We start from the raw sequence: 27,281 nt of genomic DNA on the forward strand, positions 1-27,281 counted from the left end.
ATGTGCACTTTAAATGATGGCTGGAACTCGCTGGTGATAATGATGTTCTAATGCTCTTTTTAATTTTCTGGTCTTTTGTATGACACAATTAAGACTATCTACCCATCATTACTGAGATACTTGTTGATTATGAAGATGAACGCAAGGTGAGTATATCACTGAAATTTCTGTGGCAGGTACAAAGAACCGCAACGCATACAGCCTAGCACAAGACATTATGTATGCAGTGAAATGGAACTCAGGGCAATTGTACATTGTCATAGGAATGAACAAGGTAAGACTTTTCTCTATCAAATATATAATTCTGTGTATTATTGTATCTGTTCCTTTTTTAATAAAAGTATTAATAAGGAGTGATATTCAGTGTAGTCATCACCATATCCTTAGGAGCGTAACTATGGTATCTTGTTTTTTTTGTATTACATAACTGTATCCCATATTGCATCAATACATAATTTACAATTCTTCATGAATGTAAAAATTAAAATGCAATTTTTACTATTTCCCTCTTCCTTCTCTATCATATAGTATTTTGAATTATTATTTCTTAACAATAAATGAATTGCTGCTGTTGTGCTCTCTGCTGAACAAAACAGAGGAAAACAGACTATCTTTCTACATCTCACTTTGTATCATTCATCCCAGTACAGCTTCAGTCAATATTATTTTGGCACTAAATATTTTTATTAAATGTATAAACATGGAACTATCTTCAGAGCTGCCTTCCGCCTTTAATCTGCCGTAACAAAAGACCCTGGCAATTTTCAGAGAACGAGAATGGAAGAAGCTGAAGAACTCCACAGCTAATACAAAGGGAAATAAAAAGCACAGTACTGAGATAGTATACTCATATAATCAGTAGGTGAAGTTCTTCTTGGACAGGAAGTGGGATTGGCTGGTATCCTTAGTCTCTAATGCTGGCCTTAGAGGCCAAAAAGATCTATAGAGCTTGGGAATTTCTGTGTATCTCACACTAAGAAGCCAAGTCACATGACCGAGACTCGTGCATAGATGGTATCTTGTTAGAGAAAGGAAGGTGTGTGTCATCATAAACTGGTCATTTTTGGAACAATTAAATTAACATTCCTATTTCCAACTCAGTAATTGTGTTTTACCTTATATTCATCCATCCACACATGTGCCAGGCGCAGAGAGTTATGTGCCATGGTATCTTGCCCCCCTGGTGAGCCGTAGGGGCGCCTTTTACGGAATATGTGTCCTACTCTGGAGCAAGGGATGATTAGAAGTCTACCCCCACACATCCAGATCTGTCCACAAGAAAGAAGAAGACACCTCACCGTACAGCACAAAAAAGGTTCAGGATTTTTTTTTTCTAAGGGGATAGTTATAGTAGAATTGTGTCTGCTTAGTATTCAGTTTTTAAAGGCTTATCTCGCCATTAAATCAAAACCAATTTCCTATGGGTGGAAAAAGGCAGGGCTTTACTCTTCGAAAAGGGCAATTTTCATATCAATTTGCCCAGATCACCTCTTTGCCACTTTATAGGGCTGTTCAAAATAAAATGTTGCAAGCAGTTTTTAAAAATAGCACATATTTTCTCCCACTCTCTTTTCCTTTAGAAATAGCCAAAATGTTTTTCAAGCTTTCAATATTTAGTTTTCAGACAAAAGACCAAATAGAACATGTCAAACCATAAGTGAAAGTTTTAGAAAGTTACAAGTGACAATACAGGTTAACTCAGTATTGCAGACAAGTACTGCAGATAAGGCTTACGTATACATGTACAACGCCGCTAGTGTGGAGCATTATACTGGTATAAAGGTGCTTTATATCAGCATATCTATTCCCATACGGGTAGAAGAATAACTAGTTTAAGGTCCCTTTAGAGTCTAGACCATTATAACTGTGTCCACACTAGTACTTATACCAGTATAACTATAAATTGGTTTAAAAAAATTATCACACCTCCAACTGACAGTCATCCTGGTATAACTTTCAAGTGTAGACCAGGCATTAGAATGGACACTTATTTAACCTTAACTCCAGCATCCCTGCTGTTCCTGTTACAGTACATCTGCAAACACAGTAACCTGTACAACAGGCCACCATCCTCATTAGTCAATCTCTTGTCCATTTCGGTGTAACTCCAAACTTAACAAGTACATTTTTCTCCACCTTAATAAAACTGTTAAGCAAATACTGTTAAATCCTGTAAGTGGTTGTTTAAGACAGGTTTTCCAAATGTACCGTACGTAGATGCATGTAATTCAGTTACCCATATAGGATTACACGTAAAAATGTTTGCCTTACTTGACCTGCTTTCTGGTAAGTACAATTCAAGAATTTTAAAGCCAAAAGAGATCATTCTGATGATCTAATCTGACCTGCATAACAGGCCAGAAAATTTCAACTAATAATTCCTGCATTAAGCCCATAACTTCTGTTTGAGCTAGAACATTGGTTTTAAAAGGATATCCAATCTTTATTTAGTTTGCACCTTGCTTCTATTCTAAGTTTTTCCTAACGTCAGCTTCCAGCCACTGGATTTTGCTATGTGTTTGTCTTCTAGATTAAAGAGCCGTTGACTCTCAGAAATCTTCTCCAAGTAGATACCTACAGACTCATCAAGTCATCTCTGACCCTCCTCTTGAATAAGATGCTTAGGAAGTTCAATCTATTTGTCTCACTGGAAAGCAGATTTTCCAGGCCCTGAACTCTTCCAGCAACTCTATTCTGAACTCGTTCTAATTTTTCAACATCCTTTTCAAAGTGTGACTGCTGTACCAGGACACAGTATTTCAGTAATGATCTCACCAATGCTGTACACAGGTAATTCTACCTCCCTACTACCCAGTATTCTCCTTCTTATACATAGAAGGATCGTATTAGGCCTGCAGACACAGCAGCACAATTGGAGCCCCAATTCCGTTGGTTTTCCACCACAACCCCAAATTTGTTTTCAAAGTCACTGATTTCCAGCATATGGCCCCACATTCTGTAAATGCGACCTACGCTCTTTGTCCCTATAATGACTCAATTTGCAAACAGACGTCTTTGAAGCATCTTTATTTTGTAGATTTTGTGCAGCAGGAGCGAAGAAACATTTGCCACTGCTGGCTTCCTTAATGAGTTCCTGCCTCACATTTACTCATATCTAATGACTGAATCAACATTCTTTATAAACCAAAAGGTGCAGGCAGTGACATTTTCCAAAACTACTTGCTCTTAAAAAGTTCAAAGCAGTTTAATTTTTTTTCTCATCTCTATGCTGAGAACAAAGGAGACAAAATATAGAAGAATCCTAGTGAACCAACTACAGTGGAAGCTGCTGATACTAACTTTCTGCCTATCTTTCTTCAACAGCTCTGAGATTAATCTTATGCGTGATCCTTAATTTGTACATGCCGGTCTAAACTGTGTTTCAAGCGCCTCAGAGATGGGATTCTATTGTGTTTGTAAAGTCCCCTATAAGCCTATAGAAATGTTAAAATCACATTTTCTTTTTTTAAGTGTGTCTCTCCCCATATGCTGTGTGAAAGACGCAACAAACAAAAGGGGAAACTAACACTGACTAAAGGTAAGTGCTGTCAAAAATACAGGATAAAAGTCAAAAGGGAGAACACAGTTTTCCCTCTAAACTTCCAGTTACAATCAAATTAGTTATAACAATAATGGATCAGAAATTTCAGACAGTGTTACTTTGTAATTTGAAAGTATCCTTGGAAAGTAGAATCAAGGCACCATATAGCTTCACTATGCAAATAGCAATTCCAGTGCTACTGAATCTCTGCTTAGGGAAGGGAAAAGAACAAGTAGAGCACTTATTGTAATACAAAACAAATCATTACCCGAAACGATATTTCCAGATTTTCTCCTCCCCAAATGTCCATGCCACTATCATACTGTCCAAGTTCATTAAAGTATTCTCTGTCCATAGCAAACAAGCCTCCTGCCATAGTAGGTGACCTAGAAGAGAAAAAGTTAAAAATGAGTTCCCATTGTCTACTCATTTTAATAAAAACAATTACTGTAGCTTAATCATCAAGTTCCCAGTCCTATTACTGGATCCAGATGGTTGGACCCTATTGACTACGACTGCAGAATTGAAGGAATAAGATCAGGTCTCAAAGATCCTGTAATTTATTTTTAAAGTGTATAAATACTATCCGTGATCTCTCACTAGTCCATAACATATAATTGTATAAAATATATTTATTTAATGCATACCTTTAAATAGAATTAAGTTAACATGAACGAGGTACCTTTTAGTTTATGCCCACATCACCTGCATTGGGGGAGTTACAGCACAGCATGCTAGTGCACAATGCAATCCACACACCCATAGTCCAAAACTGCAAGGCCATGCAGACAAACCCACAGTCTTGCTTCAAAGGCAAGTAACTGGCTACATAGAAACCAAATTACTCTTTTGCAATGACTTAGCAAAGATGCCACTAGCATAAGTGTATTGTCACCTTGCTTAGTGTCCAGTCAGGTTATATTTTTGTCTCTTTAGCTCTGACACAGTACCTACATTTTCTAGGTTAATGGATGACGTTGCTCTTGATATAAAATGTATGGATGTACTTGTTCATTATGCGTACAAATATACAGTGATGTGTGTACAAAATCAAAATGATTGTATATTCCCCCCTCATGAACAAAGGTCTAATATAGGCTGGGCCTGACCTGATTGGACAAAAAGAATAAATTCCAATGTACACTGTACTTTCTGGTATCACTTGAACAAAGTAATAATTCCCTTTCTATGTGAGACAAGAACCAAGCTTAAAACACACAATCCAGTAAACCTAATGGCTGTAATTAACAAATTATTTATCTTGTCTCACAAACTGACTTTAAAATCAGGAGTACTGATGTTTCATCATTAATAAAATTATCAGGTTATCACCCAATTGTTTATAACTCTTCTACAGTTAAGAATTTTTCTCTATGGAGGTTTTCTAGTTCTTTGACACAGTAAAAATGCTATATAGAAGAGACAATATATTTTATAAACATCTGTTCACTATTTACTATTCTATGATCTACATCGTAAACTGCTCCTGTATAACTACTGCTTAGATAGAAGCAGGAAGTCCCGGTCTGCTGTTGCCCTCGCAAAGTGTAAAGGGGGAGGGGGAATGCAAACATGCCACATGGCAGTGGCTAGACATTTGCATTCTCCTATCTTAGTCATAAATATACAATAAAAATGTCAATGGTAGGCAGGTCTGGATTCTCTTGTTTGTTCTGACATCGTCTTCTGCTATAGGTTTTGTCCCTCTAACATCTGAGTTGAGAAGAATCCAACATATTTTATTATAAAGATTTCTAAATAGATGACAAAACAAAAAGCTTTCCATTAGGTGGAAAGTGATATTCAGAGATTTAAAGAACCTTTTAGAATATTGTTTAAGCAACGCAAGAGCTTCTCTAAATAGGAAAGTCATCCTCAAACTCAAGAAATGTAGTCATCCTAGATGATGGGACTCCATTTAAGTACAAATGTTCTTTGGGCTCAATCCCAAAGTCCTTCTGTAAGCAAAACTCCAATGGAAGATAGTGGCAGCTTTGCCTACAGAAAGGAACTGCATCTGCACATTTTAGATGATCTCTAACCAAGGTTTTTAATTTAAGATTTTCTTCAATGGATCCTCCTCCAGTTTCTTCCCATGTCATTTTCTTCTAACTTCAGAAATACCTGCGGTGACCTGTTCCCAAGATTTATAGATGTATTGCTGAGCCAGTTTATTAAGAAATAACTGGAGACGTTTCTTGGCTTCCTTATATCAAGCTTTGCGATGGGCATATATGGAAAACCTGAGGCACCAGTCTTCAAACCACAGCAGAGAATCCAGTGTTGGAGCTACTTTTGTCAGCTTGAAGCATTTTTAATTTACATTCAAACAGCAGAGGAGGACAAGAGCACACAGCCCATCCAGTGATAAAATAAAACAAAACACTAACATTCTGCCAGAAATTAGTTCGATTGCTTTGAGGAAATTAAAGCTTTCTTTTTATGAAGACAAGCTGGTGCCAATGAATGGTGTTGGATTAACAGTGCTAGAAACTGAAGACCTCTAAAATAGAAAATATATAAAACAGCATCAGCTTCTCTGCACTGCTCCGCCAACTTCAGCATTGCTCCTGGAAGGAACCCCCTGCATAAGAGATTTCTATCTCAGTGCCTAGTCAGTATCTGCCCTCTCAGCTAAAATAAGGATTCTAAAGGTGGTAGCAATCTTGTAACATGGACATAACCAGTAGGAACTGGATTGATGCTGTCAATTTATTTTGTATAGATAGAAACATCAAGGAAGGTGCTGCCAAGTCCTGGCGCTCATCTTTACCCAGTCATTTGCTTTGAAGAATGATCCTTGGCCAGACTCGAAGGGTTGACCGTAGAAAGGATGGATGATTTCAAAGCATTTGACACAAAGCTTGAGGCCATGGCTAACTTTTGAGGCAGTTTTTGCATCCATGCACACTGAAGTAGAAAGCTTTATGCTAAGACAAATGCTAACCTAAAAGAAAAAAAAGTCAAAGGCTATCTGAACAGAAAGAATGGAATCTTGACATGGAAGCTTTTTGAGAACTGTTGTAACAGTTTTTCTATCACTGACCATGACACTTGCCTTCTTGTTACAAAAAAAAGAAGAATTTTCCAAAGTTAGCATTTCATTAACTTTTGGCCAAGAAAGTTCCAGAGCTCATGCAAGATGGATACACAGCATACTACTATGGCACAGTTGATAATCAAAACCACCATCATTAAGCCAAACATACACCAAAATATAATTCTAATACTAAAGTACTGGATAGTGCATATTTAATATAGAATACCTTGTAAACTCTTCAGGACATGGGACCATATCTTATCTGTCTGTAGAACAACATGGCAAATGTGGTGCTATATAAATCTTTTTTTTTTTTTAATAGTGTTTTTCTTGCCCTTACAAGGCAGTCAAATCAGGATAGGTTAGCCTTTTCCTGTTAAAGTTTAATTTCCTCATAAACTAATTCAGTAAAAATGAACAAGACAGACCCTTGTCAATTTAAGTCTCTGCTTTTAAAGATGCACGTTATGAGCTGGCCTTTATTTACCACAGGTTACTTATAATTATCAGCTTGCTTCCCAACACAGCAGAAATCTTACTTAATTGACGCAGTAGCTCCCTCCGGTCCTTCTAATTCTGACAAAGGAACAAGATCCCATTTAAAGTGTAGACCCCAGTTAAACCCTCCACGCACAACTGGGGAAGAGCTGTAGATAAGTGTGTCAGCACTGATTATGTCAATCACTGGGCACACGACTGTCTTGCGGTCTTCTCTGATTGGAGTCAGCAAAGGTTGTAGCCACATCTCATTCACTTCACAGTGACTGTCCAGAAACACCAGCACTTTTCCTGAGAAGAGCAAAACATACAAAATACGCAAGTCTGTGATAACACTGAATATATATATATATATATATATATATATATATATATATATATCTATCAGAGGACTGGATGCATACACAACAAAGAGAGATACAATCCCTATCCAGAAGAGATGACAATCTAAAAAAATCCACTGGGATATATTCCAAGGAAAAAAAGACAGCAGTAATTTACAGGTATCTTTACAAAATATATTAAATATAACAGAGAATACAATCTCCAAATAAAGCCTTGATGACAGCAATCATCTCCAAGTCTCCTGCTGCTAATGGGTTTCCTGCAGAGAACAATTACCGTCTAGCCTGAAGAAGCAGAGTAGAGAACTTTACTATTGACAATAATACTGATTACCAAGTAATATATATGATTCTCTATATACTGCACAGACAGTGAGAGAATCAAAGTGCAATAACAATAAAGGTAAGCACTTCTGGCTCTACAGCTGTGAGAATGAGACAACTCTTGGTTCCACCCTCACTCCAAAAAATTTTAATTAATGGGACCTGGAACACAGTAAATACAGTAAAGTCCAAGCAAGTCCTTTCACTCAGTTCAATGAGACCTGGATCACGCCATTCCTGAAGATGTTTTTTCCCAGCTCAAAAAGGTTCTCCACCACCCTGACAAGACCCAGACCCAGAGGATTCTCTCCAATCACTATACAGCCTCCACATCAATCCTCAAAAAGCCAAACAAAGGAAAACATCCCTTTGTCTGAGAGCTACATGAGTAGCCAGAAGGGTGGAAGACTTTGAAGAGCAGATATCATTTACAAGCCAATTAGGGGACAGTACCGAAAAAGCTCCAGAAGTAGGGTAGTGCAGTCTTACTCATGCAACACGGGATCCATGGCTGACCAAAGATATAATGAAGGGGAAGGTAATCGGCAAACACTCAAAGTCCAGATAAGCAAATGAGGAACCTCTCAAAAAGAAACTACCATTCAGTTGCTTCAGAGACAAACTAAGTTTAACATAATCTTGGCTATTCACATTTAAAGCAATTTCTTGCTCAAATGCGCAGTTATTCATAATAGTTCCTTTGGCAGAGTTTCATATTTTGGTAAGTATTTTAGCCCTATACAGTAGTTGTGTTGCTCTATACACACACAAATGTTATATATATGAAACAAATGCACACAGAGATCACTTCAACTCGGAGTCTGATTGATTCTGACCACTCCAGTTTTACACTGGTGTATCTCAGATCCTTGGAGCTTAAGGCCAGAAGGAACCATTATAATTATCTAGCTTGACCTCCTGCATAACACAGGCCACAGAATTTCAGGCCTCTTGAGAGAAATTTGGGGTCCCGGTACTTCATATTTGCTGGGGCCCCACTCCCTCCTATTTGACTTTATTTACACAGATGTTACAGATGTTTTTGGGACCCCACTGAGTTTGGGGCCCCAGTACAATTATCCCTCCTTTACCCCCTCTCATCAGCCCTGCACCTAGTAATTCCTGGTGTAAGAGCAGAATCAGGGCTGATATTATTAGGGACAGATCTTGCTAGTCTTATTCACATTAAGTAGCATCATGCTTCTTGTAAGTGCCATTAGTTTGTGTGGAACTATTCACCACAATTAGAGATGCTAACTTCTGGACCATTGGGAATAAAGGAGCAATCTCCAGGTTTAGTGTAAAATTATTCTGAAATTTTATTTTAGAACAGAAAGATGATGTGATATTGGGATAACTGAGGAGAGATGGGAGAGGACTTGATTCATATTATGGTAAAGAGAGTGGTATAAAAACCAGATAGAGAGAGAGAGGTAACAAGTAATGTTCAAGTCACTCATCAACAAGACAAACTGTTTTGGACTTTGTAGAAAGCAATTTTAACAACTGAGACTAGTGCAATTATAATGTCAACTTAACTATGAAATGAAATGAGTACTAACACAATCTGGGAATTTCAGTGGTAGTTTTCTTTCTGGATCATGCTATTAATATGCTAACAAATAACAGAATAACTTAGAAATTATCTTGTAGTACAGCTTCTCAGATGCCAAAGAATTTATCCATGTAAAATGTACCCTGGGTAAATAAAGCATAGATATATTCTATCCCAATGAACTGCTGTAATGACAACAGAAATACCATAGGTGAGAAGTAGTTCAGTGATGCATATGAATGAGTAGTTTATTTGGGAGTTTTTCCTAGAGTGCCTTAATGAGAAGGCAAAATACTTCACACTTCAACAGCTGTTATTTGAGGCAAAGTAGTCTGCATGCACATTATCCAATATGTAATGAGCTGGGCTCTCAGGTGGAAGAGGGAAAAAAAGTTTACTAAAAATTTCATCAACCACTGTTGCTCTTCCTAATTAGAGCAAATTAATCTAAATCAGAGACACATTTACTGCAAAAGTAAATAGAAAGTGATTCCTTGTCTCACTGTTTTAATTTTGATAGGATTTAAAGGAGCACCAAGGTCAATTTGGGCCCCAAATGTAGGTTATAAAAAGTTTTTATACATGTATGGGCAAAATTCTGCCTTTATTTACTCAGTGTAAATCCACTTGAAATCAACTGATTAATTCTGGATTTACACTCAAGTGAGAGCAGGCTCTGACCAACACTACTAAGCACAGACTGAGCTTTGTGCCTCATATTTCTTGTAGGGGGAGCTCACACACATGAAGAGCGCTTAAAGGGGAACTCAGATGGTGGATTTCCTTCCCCTGACTCAAGTTGAAAGCTTCAATTTAAAGAATTTTTTTTGTTAATAGAGAAAATTTTCCCATTAATGAAAACCCCACTCCTTGTAAGAAAACTAGTCAGACAGAATTGTGAACCACCATCTGTTTACACCACTTTTTATGACCAACTGCTTGAGCAGTCAGGTAAAGTTAGAGTCCCAATCTATTTTTGTTTTATAGGAAAAATGTTCCGTAATCCTGCCCCAGGGCTCCAAACTCAATTAAATGCAAAAATGGCCACATTTGGAGGCCACTTAATCTTCTCAGAGCTTCCCTTTCATTCATTATGTACCAAGTATGACTCTTTTGAAGACACTTCATTTCTAGCAGCTGCCACATCTTCTGTGATGACAGCATTTGAACAGTTAAACCTGTAAATGCACTTTAACACAGGAAGTTTTAATGCATCAACTGCCACCAAAAAAGTTGGAGTAACTAAATACAAAACAAACACTGATAAATTCTGTAGGAACGAGTACCAAGGTGGCTCAGTGATTTTCATCTAAACTGACATGAACCCAAACACACTTTAAAAAAAAAAAACACCCAGTAATAGTGAATAAAAAGTGACGCTGCCTAAGGACTGCCTTACAGGAAAACTGACTGACTCCCTGCCCCTTGTCCCCTAACCATCAAGAGACTGCTACATAGGCAGTAAGTTCAGCCCACTACAGGAAAGCAAGTGCATTGCATCACTCAACAGCATTCCTCTCACCTAAACAAAAAGCGCTACTAATGATTGCCATATGGAATACATCAAATACTCCTTCGTTTGGCAGATTATGGCTGCAACACAGGGCACTGCCTAGGTGTATGGAAAAAGGATTAAAGGAAAGAAAAACAGGGTATACCTGTAGCATGAGATGCTCCAATCATTCTTCCTCGAATCAGCCCCTCTCGCTTTTCGTTTCTTACCAACTTTGTGTTTCTTGGAAGATTTTTTTGGATATACTCATCCAGGTCTTTTTTCAAATCAACTGCAAACAAGAGAACAAATACAGGAAACAAATTTAGGGATCGCTTCACTGCAGTTGCACGTAGAATAAAAAACAACAAAACTGTGTAGCATGCAGAGTGATAAAAAAGCTGCATTAGAAGCTATACACTTTATGCTAAATGACAAACTTCAACATGAATTCTGTTCAATTTCAGTGCAGCCATTCCAGGTACTACACCCAATCCCAAGTCCCCTGGCCAATTTTGTAATTTTGCAATCACATTATCCTATTAAGTGTTTTTCTTTCCCTTGTTGCTGTGTGAGACACCCATAGAGACAAAATGGCAACTGGCTATACAGCAGCAGTTCTCAACCTTGGGGTCAAAATGATAAAAAATGGGGTTGCAAAGACGCTCAACAACTTCTGGCTGGGAGCACTGGGCAATGTGGGGTGGAGGTCCGGCTCGCTCGGGGCAGCAGCAGTGCTGGCCTGGCTGGGTCACAGGCAGGCAGCCTCACTCCTCCCCTTTCGTTTTGTGTCCTCCCCCACATGCGCCCTCCCTGCCGCAGTGAGTCCTGGGCGCCTCACGACACCCTGCAGTGCCTGGCTCAGGGCAGTGGCCCTGGAATGGAGGGAGGCACTGCCAAGGGCTGAGGCAGGAGAGATGGGGGTGTCACAGTGCTGGGTATGGTTGGGCTGCTGGGGCAGGAGAGTGGGGAGGGGGTGTCACAGTGCTGGGTGTGGGGCTACCTCGGGCAGGAGAGCAGGGAGGGGGTGTGGTCACAATGTTGTGGATGGGGCCTAAATGAGATGAATGAGGACAATTACTGCAAGGCACTAAAGAGGTGCAGCACAACAAAAACTTGCAGCCCAGGGGAAAAGGGATAAGGTGGCTTTAAGTCATTTTGTATCCTCCGGTGTCTGAGCTGATCTGGGAGCCAGAGGCACCCATGACAAAAACCAGAGACAGTACCGGGGAACAGGCTACATGACAGCAATCTGTTACTGGATATCTATACATAGCAGCAGTGCCCAGAATCTCTGCAGTGTGCCCCCTTCCCACAATTTTAAGTCTCAGTTTAGCAACCGTGAAATCTAGGGTTGTTTAACAGTATGATCGCACAGTACATACAATCCACAGTTAAAGCAAAAGTAATAAATGTCAGATACATGGAATTAATAGCTATTTTAGGCTTTGTATTCAATGTTGTATTTTTTTTATGTAAAGAACTGTTAAAATGATTTTAAATGAAAAATATAAATACCATAAGCATTGCAACGCCCTGACTTGTCTGGTGGCAAAACCACCTTGCTCTCTTTCATTTGTGAAATTTCTTCAGTTAGAAAAAGGTAACTTTTTTTAAAAATTATTTTAAAGACTGATTCGGATCTTTTGTTTCTTCTAGATCAGTTTTACTTGCTCTTAGCTTTATGACTCTTGGTTTTCTTAGGCAGCAGTACAGCCTGGGTGTTGGGCAGGACACCCCTTGAGTAATAGTGTCTTTCCCAAGTAGCTTGTTGAGCTCCTCATCATTACGGATGACGAGCTGTGGATGGCGGGGGATGATTCTGGTTTTCTTGTTATCCCAAGCAGCATTTCCAACTCGAGAATCTCAGCAGTCAGATATTCTAGCACCACAGACAAACACAGGAGCTCCAGTTCCCACTCGCTTAGCATAATTACCTTTCTGAAGAAGCCGATGAATACGGCCCACCGGGAACTGCAAGCCAGCCCAAGAGGAACAAGAGACTTTGCCTCCCTGTTTTCCTCAGCCTGACATTATAAGCCTTGTTACCACAACCACCCACGACCACAGAAACACAAACAGAAGAGGGTATCAATGCCATCGTTAGTTTGATACACTATCAATGAGAGAGTGCACAAATCCTTTTATTTGAAGAACCTCCACCCATTCTCCAACCACACTAGACTGGTTTAAAATTAGAAATATTAGCATGACCACATGGAGGCTTTGGGACTAATTAGGCTTTCAAAATAGCAACATACCAAAATAGTAGAAGTGTTAGAGGGCGTGAGTAGCAAGGAAGGAGGTTTGTGGTTAGTCAGTACAATATTTGAAAACTCACTTTTGAGGTAAGTTTAGTGCTGAATTTAAAGGCTATAAAACTTGAAAGCAATAAGTTGGGCCAGAAACTCAGTGGTGTGGGATGCACATTCCTTCCAGACCTCAAGAGGACAACCACAAAACAGGCATTTAAACATTAGGCAGGCTTATTGGCAAGGGATAGAGTATTTAATCCTAGTTCTCTCTCCTACTAACATTTGCTCTGACTCAATAGAAACAAATTAGCTTTATAAGAATAAGGGAATTCCATTCAAAAGCATAAAGACGTAATCAGCCTCACAAAGCAGCCAAGAGCATTTAAGCCTCAAATCAGATGGTGATAAACAGAGGGAGTTAATTATGTATTTTAAAAAAGGATCAGATGAAAGATACATAAGGCAAGAGAATAAGGAGCACACACAATGCCGCTGTAATTGCTGTTTATACCAACATATTTCTCAGCTGCTGCTTAGCTATTTAAATGCCAGAATGCTTCCGAGTTAGTGGCTTATTTAGATTTGCAGAGCGTGCTATAGGAAAGGGCTGGAGCATGATTTTTATACCACAGACAAATATTTGACTCCATTCTGAAAGACCTACCCACTTAGAGGCCCCACCACTGGATTTGACCCCCTTCCAACTTCCATAGGGCTAGACACTGCTCCATGAAGAGACAGTGAAAACCACTCCTGGGACAACCGCAACGGCTTGCCCAGGAGTAATGTCCAGCCAAAAAGCCAGACTCTGCTCCCAGGTACTATATCACAACTGAACTGATGAACTGGCAGAACTTATCTGGCCATGGAAACAAGAGTGCAGCACAGGGTTATGTGTGGGCAATTCTTTTTCAATAGTAAATATATGCTTGTGGAGAGTTTGGGCCTGAAGAATGTATTCTTGGAGCATCTGTGTAAGCCATTCTGAACACTAGGCTGGCCAAGAAAACTTTCCTACATATTGTCATATGTTATTCGTAGCTCAACTGATCCCAGCTGTTTAAATCTCCACTATTATTGACGACAGCACTTAACTCTAGATGGCCCATGCAAAGTTTAAAAACCTAACTATTTTCAATGGTCATGTCTACACAATACATGGTTTACTGGGATTGTCACTCACCCAAGTCACTGTTGTCATCCACCAAGATAATTTCATATAGAAGATATGCTGGAGTGCGATCCAGTACGCTATGTATTGTCCGAAGCAATGCAGAAAGTGCTTCATTATAAAAACAGATGATAACACTGGCAAATGGTAAATCAGAAGGGTAAGATTTTTCTCTGCACCTACAAACAAAAAGACACTTGTGTTCAATGTACATTTGTACAGGAATGCACCTCCTGACAAAGCTTCATAAACAGCATCGCTAATATTGAATTAGAAATTGTTCTTACGCATTTCAGTATTACACTAAGATATATTCATTAACATAATACTTACATTAGGGCTCACGACAGTATAGATTAGCCTCATATCTACAGTTCATACAATTCAGACCCTCATAAATAGGGTTTATTGCTGCATGTTACAAATATAATACATGTTACCTAGAGAGCATACAATACTATAAGGTCAGATTCCTAAGACATAATAGTTAGAGAAGGCACTGAAAGTCTTGCAGCAAAAATATGAGGACTTTTATAGACATCAGGGAGAGAAATTGAAATAGGCAGATAAATCTGATATGATACAGGATAAATGGTCAATACTGGCATTTGAAAGGAGATCAAGTGATAGCAAAACCCCCAGGACCTAATATGTAATTCTGGTTGTATCAAGAAATGGGTTCACTTGAATTCAAGTGGATTCAGCTCTTGGAGGGATATGTGCTTTTGGGCAACAACTATGGTCCATTTACACACAATTGAGCATCCACAACAAAAACAAAAGTTATACCATGATTTGGGGGTGGGGGTTGTGTGGGGGGCATTCAGGTGGTTGCTTTATTCCATCTGAGTGTAATGTAGTATAGAAAAATCTGTGCTTTCTAACAGAAAGAATCACTAGATACACAGCACTAGTTTCCCATCACCAAGAAAGGGTTTTATATAATATAACTTTTCTCACTCCCCAACATCTATTAGCTTGTAGCAATGTGGGTTAGCATGTATGTATACATAAGAGAGTACTCTGCCATTCTTAGGTTCCATCAAGCCTTAAAATACTCATTAACTTGAATGTTTGAACTTTAAGGGTCGGATTTTCAAGGCACTGAGCACAATTCACAGCCTCTTCAGCAGGAGTTGGGGTACTCAGTATCTCTGGAAAAAAATCAGGCTAAAAATTGTTCTACAATACTTAGAATCATAAGGTCTATAATTAGAGAGAGATGAAAAAGGCATATATAGATCATCTAGCCCTGCCTGGAATCAGTGCAAGATTGCTCTCCTACAGTTTATTTCTGAAAGCTTTCCCCCTCCGCCCCTTCGCCTATATTTAAGTTACCACTTTACCTCTTGGATCTAATAAAATAGCTTTCTGTGAATTCTAGTGCTCATGAAGTTTGTACTAGTAAGTTTACATCCAATTTAGGTTTTTAATTAAACATGTTTAAATCCAATTAAGAACCTTAAAAGCATTGTACTGGTGCATGAGACTCAAAATGTGAAACTGAATATTTAAAAAAAGTGAAACTAGCAGTTATGCTCACCATGCCGCATACCTTTTTGGAATTCACTCCAACAATAAATGGGAAAACAAATTAAACTGTAAAAATCGTTTCATTTTTAAATAACCTAGCATGTAATTAATAACACAGGGGAAATAATTTTAAAGGGATATTATGGGGAAAAAATTAACAGTTCAGAGTACACCTGGACAGAATACATGCAGGCACTATGTAAACTTCTCTATACTCAAAATATCCCTGATCACTACATTAAATCAACTAAAGGTGAGATTGATATAATGCAGAACCTCTCTGTGTTAGTTCTGTGTAATGGGCAAATAACCAATTAAGGATCATCTAATCCATTTCATTACCATATATTTGAAGTTAGGTCTCTGAGGTGACCACCAGATGGCTTCTCATATTTAAATTGAGCAGGATACCTTCTAACTGATCAGCTTCTCCACCTAACATCTGACAGAAAATAAAATAATTTCTGCTTTAACCCCTTGATCCATTCAGCTGAGTATCATTAGCTTATAAAGCTTCTACTGTACATGTATTTCTTTGAGGACATATTGTATTTTAAAATCCAAATTCAAAGAGACTTGTGTGGTACAGTAGGTAGATATATGGTTTGTGTAGGTGATCTTAAAATTACACATATGCATTCTGCCTTAAGGTAGTATTAGTCTGACTTTCTCTGTAGAGATTCTCCCATTACGTACAATTACTACCCTATCCCAGTTTGCCTCTTGAGATCCAATTTTGAACGGTATTCGATAAAGCAAGTCCTAGAAATTAAAAGAATAACCTCAAGTCATCTGGCTACAAGTATTAAAGAACTGGAAATTTGCCTTCAGTGATAATGGATATGTTGAAAACAAAATGTAATAGATGTGTAACTGCCAAATGTTTAATTCCAGTCCCATGATTTAGTATACTGAGCCCTTGAAAGCCTAACAATATATTTGGACAGAAAATGGTATAAAAGACTTACTTTGCATCCCTTGTATCTGGCACATCTCTGTGGTATCCCAATCGGTTGCTGATAAGCATATTGAAGGCATGCTTCTGATAGCCCAAGTCTCTCACCTCCTGATCGCGTTCGTTAAAAATCATGCCTGTAAAAGAAACGTATCAAAATCAGTTCATTGGGTCAAAAATGTCCTCTGGCAATCATCAAGTACTGAAATGAAGTATTTAACTGATGAATAGCTTCCACAATCTGCCTTTACAAATCCTATTTTTAACCTCTGTTTTCAAAGCACATTTCTGTGTGAATATTTTAATGTCTATCTCAATAATAGATGAAGTCTATGAATAGTCATTATGGGTGTAATAAAAAAAGATTGTATGTGAATGGAGTATAACATCCCCCAAAGCCTCTTGTGCTTGTTTCCTATTCCCCACACATTCCTTCCCCCTTAAAAATCTCACTCTTAACTCAGTTTAAAACACTGGTGTCAAACACCCAACCAACCAGTCAGATCTAGCCCACTTGATGCATCAATCTGGTACCTATGGCAGCTTAAAGTTACGCAAAGTGTATGATTGTATTTAAATACAAGAAGTTTCTAGTCCTCGCAATCACAGAAAATCCTTCCAACCATGGTCCTAGTGAGGTTTCCTGAAACTGCAGTGAGACAAAAATCAAAGAAGCCTAATCTACCCTCATTCTCGCTCAAGCCTAAGAATAACTATGTTGCTATGGAAGTTTTTTCTGCTAAAATAATAGGGAAGAAATACTTAGCATCAATTCTCACTTAGTGCAGTGAAGGATATAGGAGGGTGGAAGCAGCTATCCAGTTTCAAAAAGTGTGCTAGTATAAGCGGCAAAGTCCTGCAATGTCATTCTTTCTGTCCCTGACTTTGGCTATGTCTACACTGCAGAGTGAAGTCGACTTGACTTTCACCTGCTGATTTTTAGAAGTTGCTAAAGCATGTTCACACCACACTCCTTGCGCTGGGCTCATGCATCTACACTCGCCACGCTTGTGTCGACATTCAAAGCAGTGCATTGTGGGGTTGCTATCCCACAGTTCAACTAGCCACGAGACTAGTGTTGGGACAAGTTTCACTGTCCCATAATGCAACACTTCTTCCTCCTCCATTCTTACCCCAAAGAAACAGGAAACCGATTTTTGCGCCGTTTGTTTATGTCGCATGCTCAGCATTGCTGTGGAGACTTGGAGCCAGCTCATCTCTGCACTATTATTGTGAGCATCACAAATACATCTCGGCTTATCCTTGAGTATTTTCAAAGGAGAGTGAGAACCTGAAGCACAGACAACTGCAATGTCACCGAGACTGCCCTGCTACACGCCATCGAGCAGAACAATTCCTGATTGCTGCAGGCAGTAACGCAACAGCTACAGTCTGTGGAGCACCGGTTCTGGTCCCACGAAACAAGCAGACTGGTGGGACCGCATCGTTATGCAGCTGTGGGATGATGCAGTGGCTGCAGAACTTTTGTATGTGAAAGGCAACTTTCCTTGAACTTTGTGCGGAGTTGTACTCCTCCCTGAAGCACGTGAATACTCGCTTGAGACAAGCTCTGATGATGGAGAAGCGAGTGGCCATCGCTCTGTGGAAGCTGGCAACCCCCGACTGTTACCACTTGGTTGGGAATCAGTTCGGAGTCAGTAAATCTACAGTGGGGGTTGCCATGATTCAAGTGTGCAGGGCCATCAATAGACTTCTGCTACGAAGCCTAGTGACTTTGGGAAACATGCAGGACATAGTGCACGGGTTTGCCGTGATGGGGTTCCCAAACTGTGGGGGGGGACATTGATGGCACACACATCCCTATCTTAGTGCCTGCACACCCAGCAACAGAGTACATAAACCGCAAGGGGTACTTTTCCATGGTGCTGCAGGCCCTTGTGGATCACAAGGGTCATTTCACCTAAGTCTATGTGGGGTAGTCTGGAAAGGTGCATGACGCGCATATCTAGGAACTTGGGGCTGTTCTCTAACATGCAGGGGGAGACTTTCTTCCCTGACCAAAAAATTAACATTGGGGGTATGGAAATGTCAATAGTGATTCTGGGGGATCCTGCTTATCCCTTCCCCCCTTGGCTAATGAAGCCATATACTGGGCACCTTGACAGCGAGAAGGAGCGTTTTAACAACAGGCTAAGCACTTGCAGAATGGTGGTGGAATGTGCATTTGGGCGTTTAAAGGCCAGATGGAGAAGTCTCCTTACTAGGCTGGACATGAGTGAAAAGAACATCCCATCAGTTACATCTGCGTGCTGTGTTCTTCATAATGTGTGTGAAGTGAAGGGGGAAAGGTTCCCCCAAGGTTGGGCTGTGGAGGCAGAAAGACTGGCCGCCAATTTTGAGCAACCAGATGGTAGCAATATGCTCCGAGCCAACCGCGGAGCACTTTGCCTTCAGGAAGCATTGAAAACCAGGTTTTGCAATGAGACACAGTAATGATTTCTGTTTCTGTATGTTTTGTGCCTTTGCTTACCATCCCACCATCGATATCAGTACCTCCAAAGCCCTCCCCAAACAAGCTATGAATTAATAAAGAGACGTACTGAAATGATGCAAACTTTTATTTATGAACATTCAAGTCGGTGGGGGCAGGGGGTGAGTGTTCATTCACAGTCTCAAGGGGTAGCATGGTTGCTTGCGGAACAGCTGTCAGTGTGGTGGCCGCTGCTTTCTGCTTGCCTCCACGGGGTGGAGTGCACCACGTACTGCAGCCTGGCCATTCTCCTCTGAGACCTCTTGGGGCTGGGGGAGAAGGACGGCAGCAAAGCCATAGGTGGAGGAGCATTCTGGAGGAGCTGCAGCGGGACTCTGTTCGGCTGCCTCGCCTCCTGAAGCTCCACAAACCACCTGAGCATGTCTGCCTGATTGCGCATGATTCGCAGCATCTCCTGCGTAGTACTGCGCTCATGCTCCTGCACTGCTCTACAATTCTCCCTGTCCATGTCCATGTTCTGGGACAAGGTCAGCCGGAGCTCTGTCTCAGCGGCCGTGAAGGCATTCCTGAGCTCGCCAAACATGTCGTCCCTTGATTTTTTCCCCCCTCTTTCTGATCTGCGATCGTCTTTCTGCAGCAGTTCTAGAGAGGGGTGCCAAGGACGAAGTATCTACAGAATGAAAAGAAATGCACAATGTTGCCATTGTTAGCAGATGACACGTAAAACTGAAGTAAATGCAACAATGTATAAAATACTCCCCTTAGTGTGCATAAGGCTAAACCAGACTCGCATTCCATTATGAGCATCTCAGAAGGGTCGGCTCGCTGTGCCGTTACAGAGATGGTAAGCCAGGAGCACTTTCCTCTGCTAAACAGAGGATTAATTATCTCTAAAAAGCTCATTTCAAATGTCCTGTATGAGAGGGCTGACTGGGCGCCATGGTTTAAGTAAGATGACCATGGTTTAAGTAAGATGATTTTGGGACGAGGTGTAGCTGAGGACAGCGAGGGCGGGTTAATAGTCTCATCGGATACCGTGGCAAAATTATTTAAGTGACTCAGTAGCCCAATAAAAAGGGGATTTGAGAGGAACAGGGTATCGGCTGTTTAGCTTGGGTACTTTAAACATGTGCCATCTTCCCTAGGTGACCATGATACGGTCTCTCACAGTATTCTTATCAGCAAATTAAAAAAGTATGGGTTGGATGAATGGACTATAAAATGGATAGAGAACTGGCTAGATCAGCAGGCTCAACGGCTAGTGATCAATGGCTCCATGTCTAGCTGGCAGCCGGTCACAAGTCGAGTGCCCCAGGGATCGGTCCTGGGGCTGGTTTTGTTCAACATCTTTATTAATGATCTGGAGGATGGGGTAGATTGCACCCTCAGCAAGTTTGCGGACGACACTAAGCTGGGGGGAGTGGTAGATACCCTGGAAGGTAGGAATAGGATACAGAGTGACCTAAACAAACTGAAGGATTGGGCCAAAAGAAATCTGATGAGGTTCAACAAGGACAAGTGCAGAGTCCTGCACTTAGGATGGAAGAATCCCATGCACAGCTACAGACTGGAGACCGACGAGCTAGGCAGCAGTTCTGCAGAAAAGGACCTGCGGGTTACAGTGGATAAAAAGCTGGATATGAGTCAGCAGTGTGCCCTGGTTGTCAAGAAGGCTAATAGCATAGTAGGAGCATTACCAGCAGATCGCTGGAAGTGATTATTCCCCTCTATTCGGCTTTGGTGAGGCTGCATTTGGAGTATTGTGTACAGTTTTGGGCCCCCCACTACAAAAAGGACATGGAGAAGTTGGAGAGAGTCCAGCGGAGGGCAACAAAAATGATTAGGGGGCTGGAGCACAAGACTTATAAGGAGAGGCTGAGGGAACTAGGCTTGTTTAGCCTGCAGAAGAGAAGAATGAGGGGGGATTTGATAGCAGCCTTTAACTACCTGAAAGGGGGTTCCAGGGAGAATGGAGCTAGGCTGTTCTCAGTGGTGGCAGATGACAGAACAAGGAGCAACTGTCTCAAGTTGCAGGGGGGAGGTCTAGGTTGGACATTAGGAAAAAGTTTTTCACTAGGAGGGTGGTGAAGCACTGGAATGGGTTACCTAGGGAGGTGATGGAATCTCCATCTTTAGAGGTTTTTAAGCTGCAGCTCGACAAAACCCTCAGTGGGATTATTTAACTGAGGTTAGTCCTGCTTTGAGCAGGGGGTTGGACTAGATGACCTCCTGAGGTCCCTTCCAACTCTATGATTCTATGAGCGATATCACTTTCCTGAGGGTAACGCATCAGGAAAGAGAAGATTTGCTGCATGCAGCGGGGTACCGGCCTGGCCCTTATGCTGCTATGCTGTGTTCTGCCATGATTCCGACTCACTTGATTGCAGTGTGGCGTGGCAAAGTATCCTACCGTGGAGGAAGAAACAAGGCTGCCCACCCCCAAAACCTTGTGCAAAGGATAACAGATTACCTACATGAAAGTTTCCTTGAGATATCAACGGATGATTCTCGGAGCATACCTCTGCACATAAATAATCTGTTCTGGGAGTAACCCCCAGTAAAGTCTGCTAAACCCCTGAAATCCCCTCCCCCCGCAGTTAAAAGGACATAACTGCTAAGAAGAAGAAAAAAAGAACTCACCAGATGTGCCTTCCCCGGGATCATTAGTGCTGTCCTGTATGCTGCTGGACTGCTCTGGGGTCAGGAATAGGTCCTGACTGTCTGGGAGAACAGACACCCCGCTCTCCTGCACCCTGCTCTCCTCATCCTCCTCCTCGTCCATGGAGTCCTCATCATTCTCCCTGGACTGGGATGCAGCGGAGGTATCGATGCTGCGAGGCGGCACCGTGATGGGGTTGCCGCTGAGAATTGCAGGCTGCTCCTCATAGAAGCGGCATGTTGTGGGCAAGGAGCCAGAATGGCTGTTAGCTTCCCTGGCTTTTTGATATGACTGCCGTAGCTCCTTGATTTTCACGTAGCACTGCTATGCGTCCCTATTGTACCCCTTCTGCAACATGCCCTTGGATATCTTCCCAAAAACGTCCAAATTTCTTTTGCTGGCTCTGAACTGAGCCATAACGGACTCCTCGCCCCACAGACCGATGAGATCTAAAACCTCTGGTCGACTCCATGCTGGAGCGCGTTTGAGCCTTGCAGTAGCCATGACGAGTTCAGCTACAAAGCTCTCTACACGCTGGCTGCACAGGAAATGAAAATTCAGATTTTCCCAGGGCATGAGGGGAGGGGCCATTTATGGTGTGCGTGGCCACATAACAGCAGAGCGCTCACAACGGGGCATTATGGGATACCTCCCGGAGGCCATTAACGTTGAATTACGTTACGCTTTGTCTACATTGAAGCAAAATCGACCCATGAAATTCGAATTACGCGCTACGTCACTTGCGGAGATGGTTTTATTACGTCAACTTTTGCTGTACTTTAAATCAACGGAACTACCGTGCCAGTACAGACGCAGGCTTTAGGAGAGCGACGTAAGTGACGTTAGGTCGACCTCCGTCGCCAGTGTAGACCAGGCCTCCGTGCCTGGGGCCAAACAATTTAAACTCTACTTGGTCCCAAACTTCACTGAGTTCTGTTGCCCTCACTGAGAAATTTTACTCAATTCTTGGTACAGGCCCTGAAGTACTGAAACAAATGGCTTCAATTATTTTTTCCCTTATTCAACATAAAGTCAAGGGTCTGATAAACCAACAAGCAAGGAAATCCTAAAATCATCTTCTGCACCACACCCAAGAGATTACCTTACTTAGGAGAGCTATTCAAAATCCAGGTGATTTAGGGCAGGGACAGCCTCATCACATCCAGGGAGGTGGCATGATTAGAAAGGAAAGGGGCAAAACAGAAGGAGAAATGCAAGCTGTAGAAATGTTTTTGGAAGGGGAAAGACAGCAAGGACAGGTCCCTATCTCCCTTCATAGCACAAATGTAACATGCTGACTGTGACGTGGCAATGGGATTCACATCAAGGGACAACATGTAACAGTGACTCTCCAGAGGGCACACACCTGGCCCTCCCTCAAACAAGCTGTGCACCACTGTGACCGCCGAATGCAGTGTCTGCACTGGGGTTTTAGCCTCAAGCTACACCAATGTAGCAGCACTGGCTCACGCCCCAAGGGTAGATGTAATGCGTCAGTGCGGCTTATATGGGTTTGAAACCATGGTAAACTACATTAGAGGAAGGCACAGTTGACACCTTTGAAGTCTGTCTCCATGGGGTTTGCATGGACTGGGGGTTTTATCCACCTGGGTAACTACAATGTGACAAGCCATTAGTCAGAGGTTAGGCATGCGACTATTAATAGTGTCACCTTCCCTTCCTTGTCCAGCAGTAGCCATCAGTGCAGTGGCATAAACCCTTCCTTGTAGCTGCACATCTGACTTTAGCAATGCTTTTGTCTGCCCAGAAGCGCTAAACTCAGTCATACTTGCATCCTCTGGATTACAGCAAGCTCTTCTGCCATTGAGCTTGCTCAATTCATCTGCTTTAGAGACCACATACTTGAAAATGTCATGCCAAATCGCACTGGTTTCTGTTCTAGAGACTGCTCTCACGCAAATGTCTTCACTTTTTTTCCCTCTCTTGACACACAGCCAAACTCATATATATTATTTAAAACTGGTTTTGAAGAGCTGCATGCAGGCTAACAACGTGCGTGCAAAGTGCTTGACAAATTCCAGTCCAAACAGCAGTTCTAAGCCCTTGGAAAATGAGGTTTGCAATAGAAACATCAATAAACCCTTTACTATTGCAGTGTTATATGTGTTTCATAAGTTTATAAGAAAAAAATATAGATTACCCTACCAGATGACATTTTGTTTTCAGCTACAATATGCCAAACTTTTTTTTTTTTTTTTTTTTTTTTTTAAATTACAGTCTAGCATATTTAACACTTCTCCAGCCTGGACAGATAGGAAACTCTTCCCTAGAACACCAGGTCTAATTCTAAGAGAGGCCCAGCTGTTTCTGAATTTTTCATATTGGATTTGTCCTACAATACAGTTCAGCCAGTTTCTGGGTTTCAAGATCAAAGGAATTTTCTGTTGCAACTCTCCAATTCATTTCCTGTAGAGTAATGAATACTTGGAAAGAGATGGTCACCTCTGGACAACGCAGCAATTTGCTCCTGTTGGTATTGCAACCAACTGGCAAGAATTTGCATGCCCTGTGGCATCACAAGTTGGCAGTTACATTTGAAGGTGTTTCACCTTCTATCAATCACATAAGCCTATGAGCAAGTCTGCACTTACATTTTGGAAAGAATTTGCTTAAACTCCATAAAACTCTCCAACAGCTGACACTGCTTTGAGATCTTACTGAAGAAGAGTTTAGGGAGTTTTAGCCAACATTCCTAGTATTAAATTCAGTGCTAGATGAAATAACGGAAATAACTAAGATACCAATACAGTGACTTGTGCTACTTTCTTCCAGTCCTTTGACCAATTCTCAGTTCAAAATGCCTCACTCTTCTAAATAGTCCCAATGAAGTCAACAGACCTATTTGCCTGAATGAACCAAGCAGGATTTGGCCCAGTCAGAAAAATAAACCCCTCATCTTAACTTTTTCTAGTCTCATTTGTAGATCATTTTATACTTCTATGATACACTGAGCGCAAATGTAGTATGAGGAGGCCTATCGTCATCCAAACTGATGTATACATGAGAAACCTGGACAGTGTACAGACACCATGTTATGAAGATGAATTACTTTCACATGGACTGTCTGAGGAAACTGATCAGGATAAGATGGCAAGAGAAGATTCCAAATACTGAGGCTCTCATACGGACAGGTATTCCAAGCATCCGTACTCTGCTGATGAAATCACAGATAAGATGGGCAGGTTATTTCAGCAGAATGTCAGCTGAGTGACTGACGAAGAAGATCTTTTAAGATGAGCTAAAGGAGGGAAAGTGCTCTCAGGGAGGCCAGAAGAAACATTTCAAAGACTCCCTCAAGTTATCCTTGAAGCATTTCAACGCTGACCCAGAGTTTTGGGAAGATCTCGCTCAGGATCATTCTACCTGGTGAAGTCTCATCCATACAGCAGTCACAGTCTATGAGCAGAGGAAAACTACTGAGGGAGAGCAGAAGGCACCAGCAGTGTAAATCTCATAGCAGCAGCATGACTGCTGTTAGTCAAGTAACCCAAAGCAGCATCTCTTGTTCAGTGTGCCACAGACAGGTCAAAATATTTTAGAATAAAGACTAGACTGCTAACATTTCGGATTAAACAAATACATAGTGTAAAAGAATAAACTTTAAGTCTACTTTGTAACTAAGAGGAACACCAGGATCAACATTTTAACAAATAAAAAATATTCTCTTCCAGTATAAAAATTTTCCTTGGACACATTTATAGTCTTATGATCTCACTTCTACTGATTTAACCAAGATGTGTGTGGGTGTGGATGTCATTGATAACGAAGATGATGAAGCACACTTACCCATTTCAGGGGAGAGCTCCATGTCTCCCTTCACTGGGTCCTGTGCATGATTTCCAAATGAATTCCCTATACTGCTGTCTTTCCGTTGTGGTTCAGGTACGCGAACTGGACCCCGAGTGAAACGGGGATAGAATTTTTTAGGAAGTGGCTTTTGAGGTTCCAGCCCCTTGATGGGCACATTATTGAAAGACTGGGTCTCTTCGCTAAAGTTGAAATAAACAAACAGCAGAAGTGTCCAAGTCACAGATGTGAAAAGGCACCCGTAGCAGAAATAGCGAAGCGTGACACTTCCCATCGTAGACCTAGCATTGTTGATGGCCCATTCTCAATGCCCTGAAAGAGAATCAGAGAAACACAGAACTGAGGTCTCCATCTTTTACGGCTCTTCTGCAGACTTGTACATTAGGAATTGAATTCTAAATACCAACTTTTCATAAAATGCTATTTTAAACTTGAGCTCTATATTTTAATTTTTATGTTTAAGAATTAAATTTTTCTCCTCTCCCACCCAAATATCAAGAATGTATCTACCTTTCAATAGTTAAGGCTCCAGACTGCTTAGTTTGCATAGTACTGCGTATCTTCAGATACAAGGCTACAGACCAGTAAGAGCACAAACAGTCTTGGTAAAATATTAACAGCATTTTGTTTCAAGTTGTGGGGCACTTTACTGGTGTACACAATACAGAAGTCAGCAACGTGGCTGTATCACGCATTACTTATAAGAAGTAATACTCTGCTCTCCAAAGAGACAGGGAAGAGAGATGTGTAGGATAGAGAAAGGATAAGGAAAGAGAAATATACACATGAAAACTCAAGCAGGAAAGGGAGTGACTGAGATCCAGAGGGAGCAGAGGAGTAACTTTTAAAGAATTATCTCAGAAATGCCTCCAAGATCCAGAGGCCAAACTCACTCCCCTTCTGTGGAAGGGAAACGAGTTAAAAGGCACCTTGCTGACGCCACCCTCTCATTTCCTAGAACCCCAAAAGACACGTTGCAATGTCAGGATCCATGCAGGGGGTGAGGAAGGACAGGGCCAGTTGGAGGATGGGAACTGACCTATGTTATGTGGGACAGTGGAGGGCAATGTTCACCGTACCCTATCTAGTTTACCAGGGAAAGGTAAAAGCCTGAGTTCTATTACCTACGTCACATAGCCCTCTCTGTGACAGGATGCCCCAAGATCTGCAAGGGAGTCCCTAGTGGTGAGACTAGATTGGCACTGGCTTCCTGCAGATCCTCAAATAGCCTTCCAGGTTTTGGGATGGATTCCACAGTCCATCCCGTAGCAGGCAAACAGCCCTACAACAGAACTGGGAAGCAGCACACCAGCCCAGACTTTTATTTCGAGCATTCACCCACAGACATGATTTCCCTGAGACATGTCTACAAGTGTTGTCACAACTAAACACTACAGCACCGAGCATGGTGGAGGGAACTGAAATAGATGGTTCTGGTGATTATATTTTATTTATAGTTGACAAGGAATTAGTTAAATGTTTCAAGTTTCTCTTGTCTAAATGAATGTCCAAGAAATGACATAATACCCACAATGGAAAACTGGCCCTGAGAAACTCAACCAGTAAACCAAGATACCAAATTCTTTCTACAGCTATAAATGTAGATATCATTCACTTGATTTTTTTTTTTTTTT

At 41.2% G+C, this 27,281-nt stretch overlaps 1 protein-coding gene and 2 pseudogenes across 2 annotated transcripts in view; all 3 read right to left on the reverse strand.

Annotated features, from left to right (window-relative positions):
* The window catches only part of GALNT11 (polypeptide N-acetylgalactosaminyltransferase 11), a 75,875-nt gene that overhangs the window by 24,707 nt on the left and 23,887 nt on the right, over positions 1-27,281 (reverse strand). For both annotated transcript variants that reach the window (XM_067542736.1, XM_067542737.1), the window contains exons 2-8: positions 25,627-25,959; positions 16,722-16,845; positions 14,233-14,399; positions 10,961-11,086; positions 7,121-7,370; positions 3,810-3,927; positions 1,116-1,268 (exon numbers count right to left, since the gene is read on the reverse strand). In XM_067542736.1, coding sequence (XP_067398837.1) covers positions 1,116-1,268; positions 3,810-3,927; positions 7,121-7,370; positions 10,961-11,086; positions 14,233-14,399; positions 16,722-16,845; positions 25,627-25,921 — 1,233 coding nt within the window. In that variant the 5' untranslated portion in view covers positions 25,922-25,959. The remainder of the gene's footprint in view (positions 1-1,115; positions 1,269-3,809; positions 3,928-7,120; positions 7,371-10,960; positions 11,087-14,232; positions 14,400-16,721; positions 16,846-25,626; positions 25,960-27,281) is intronic.
* LOC137149258 (histone H2A.J-like) lies at positions 12,461-12,828 on the reverse strand (annotated as a pseudogene).
* Positions 19,339-23,382, reverse strand: LOC137149257 (myb/SANT-like DNA-binding domain-containing protein 7; annotated as a pseudogene).

This window comes from Emydura macquarii, unplaced genomic scaffold (genome assembly GCF_026122565.2).
Source record: "Emydura macquarii macquarii isolate MOO-44397 ecotype Brisbane River unplaced genomic scaffold, CSIRO-AGI_Emac_v2 contig_719, whole genome shotgun sequence".
NCBI classification, from domain to species: Eukaryota; Metazoa; Chordata; order Testudines; family Chelidae; genus Emydura; species Emydura macquarii.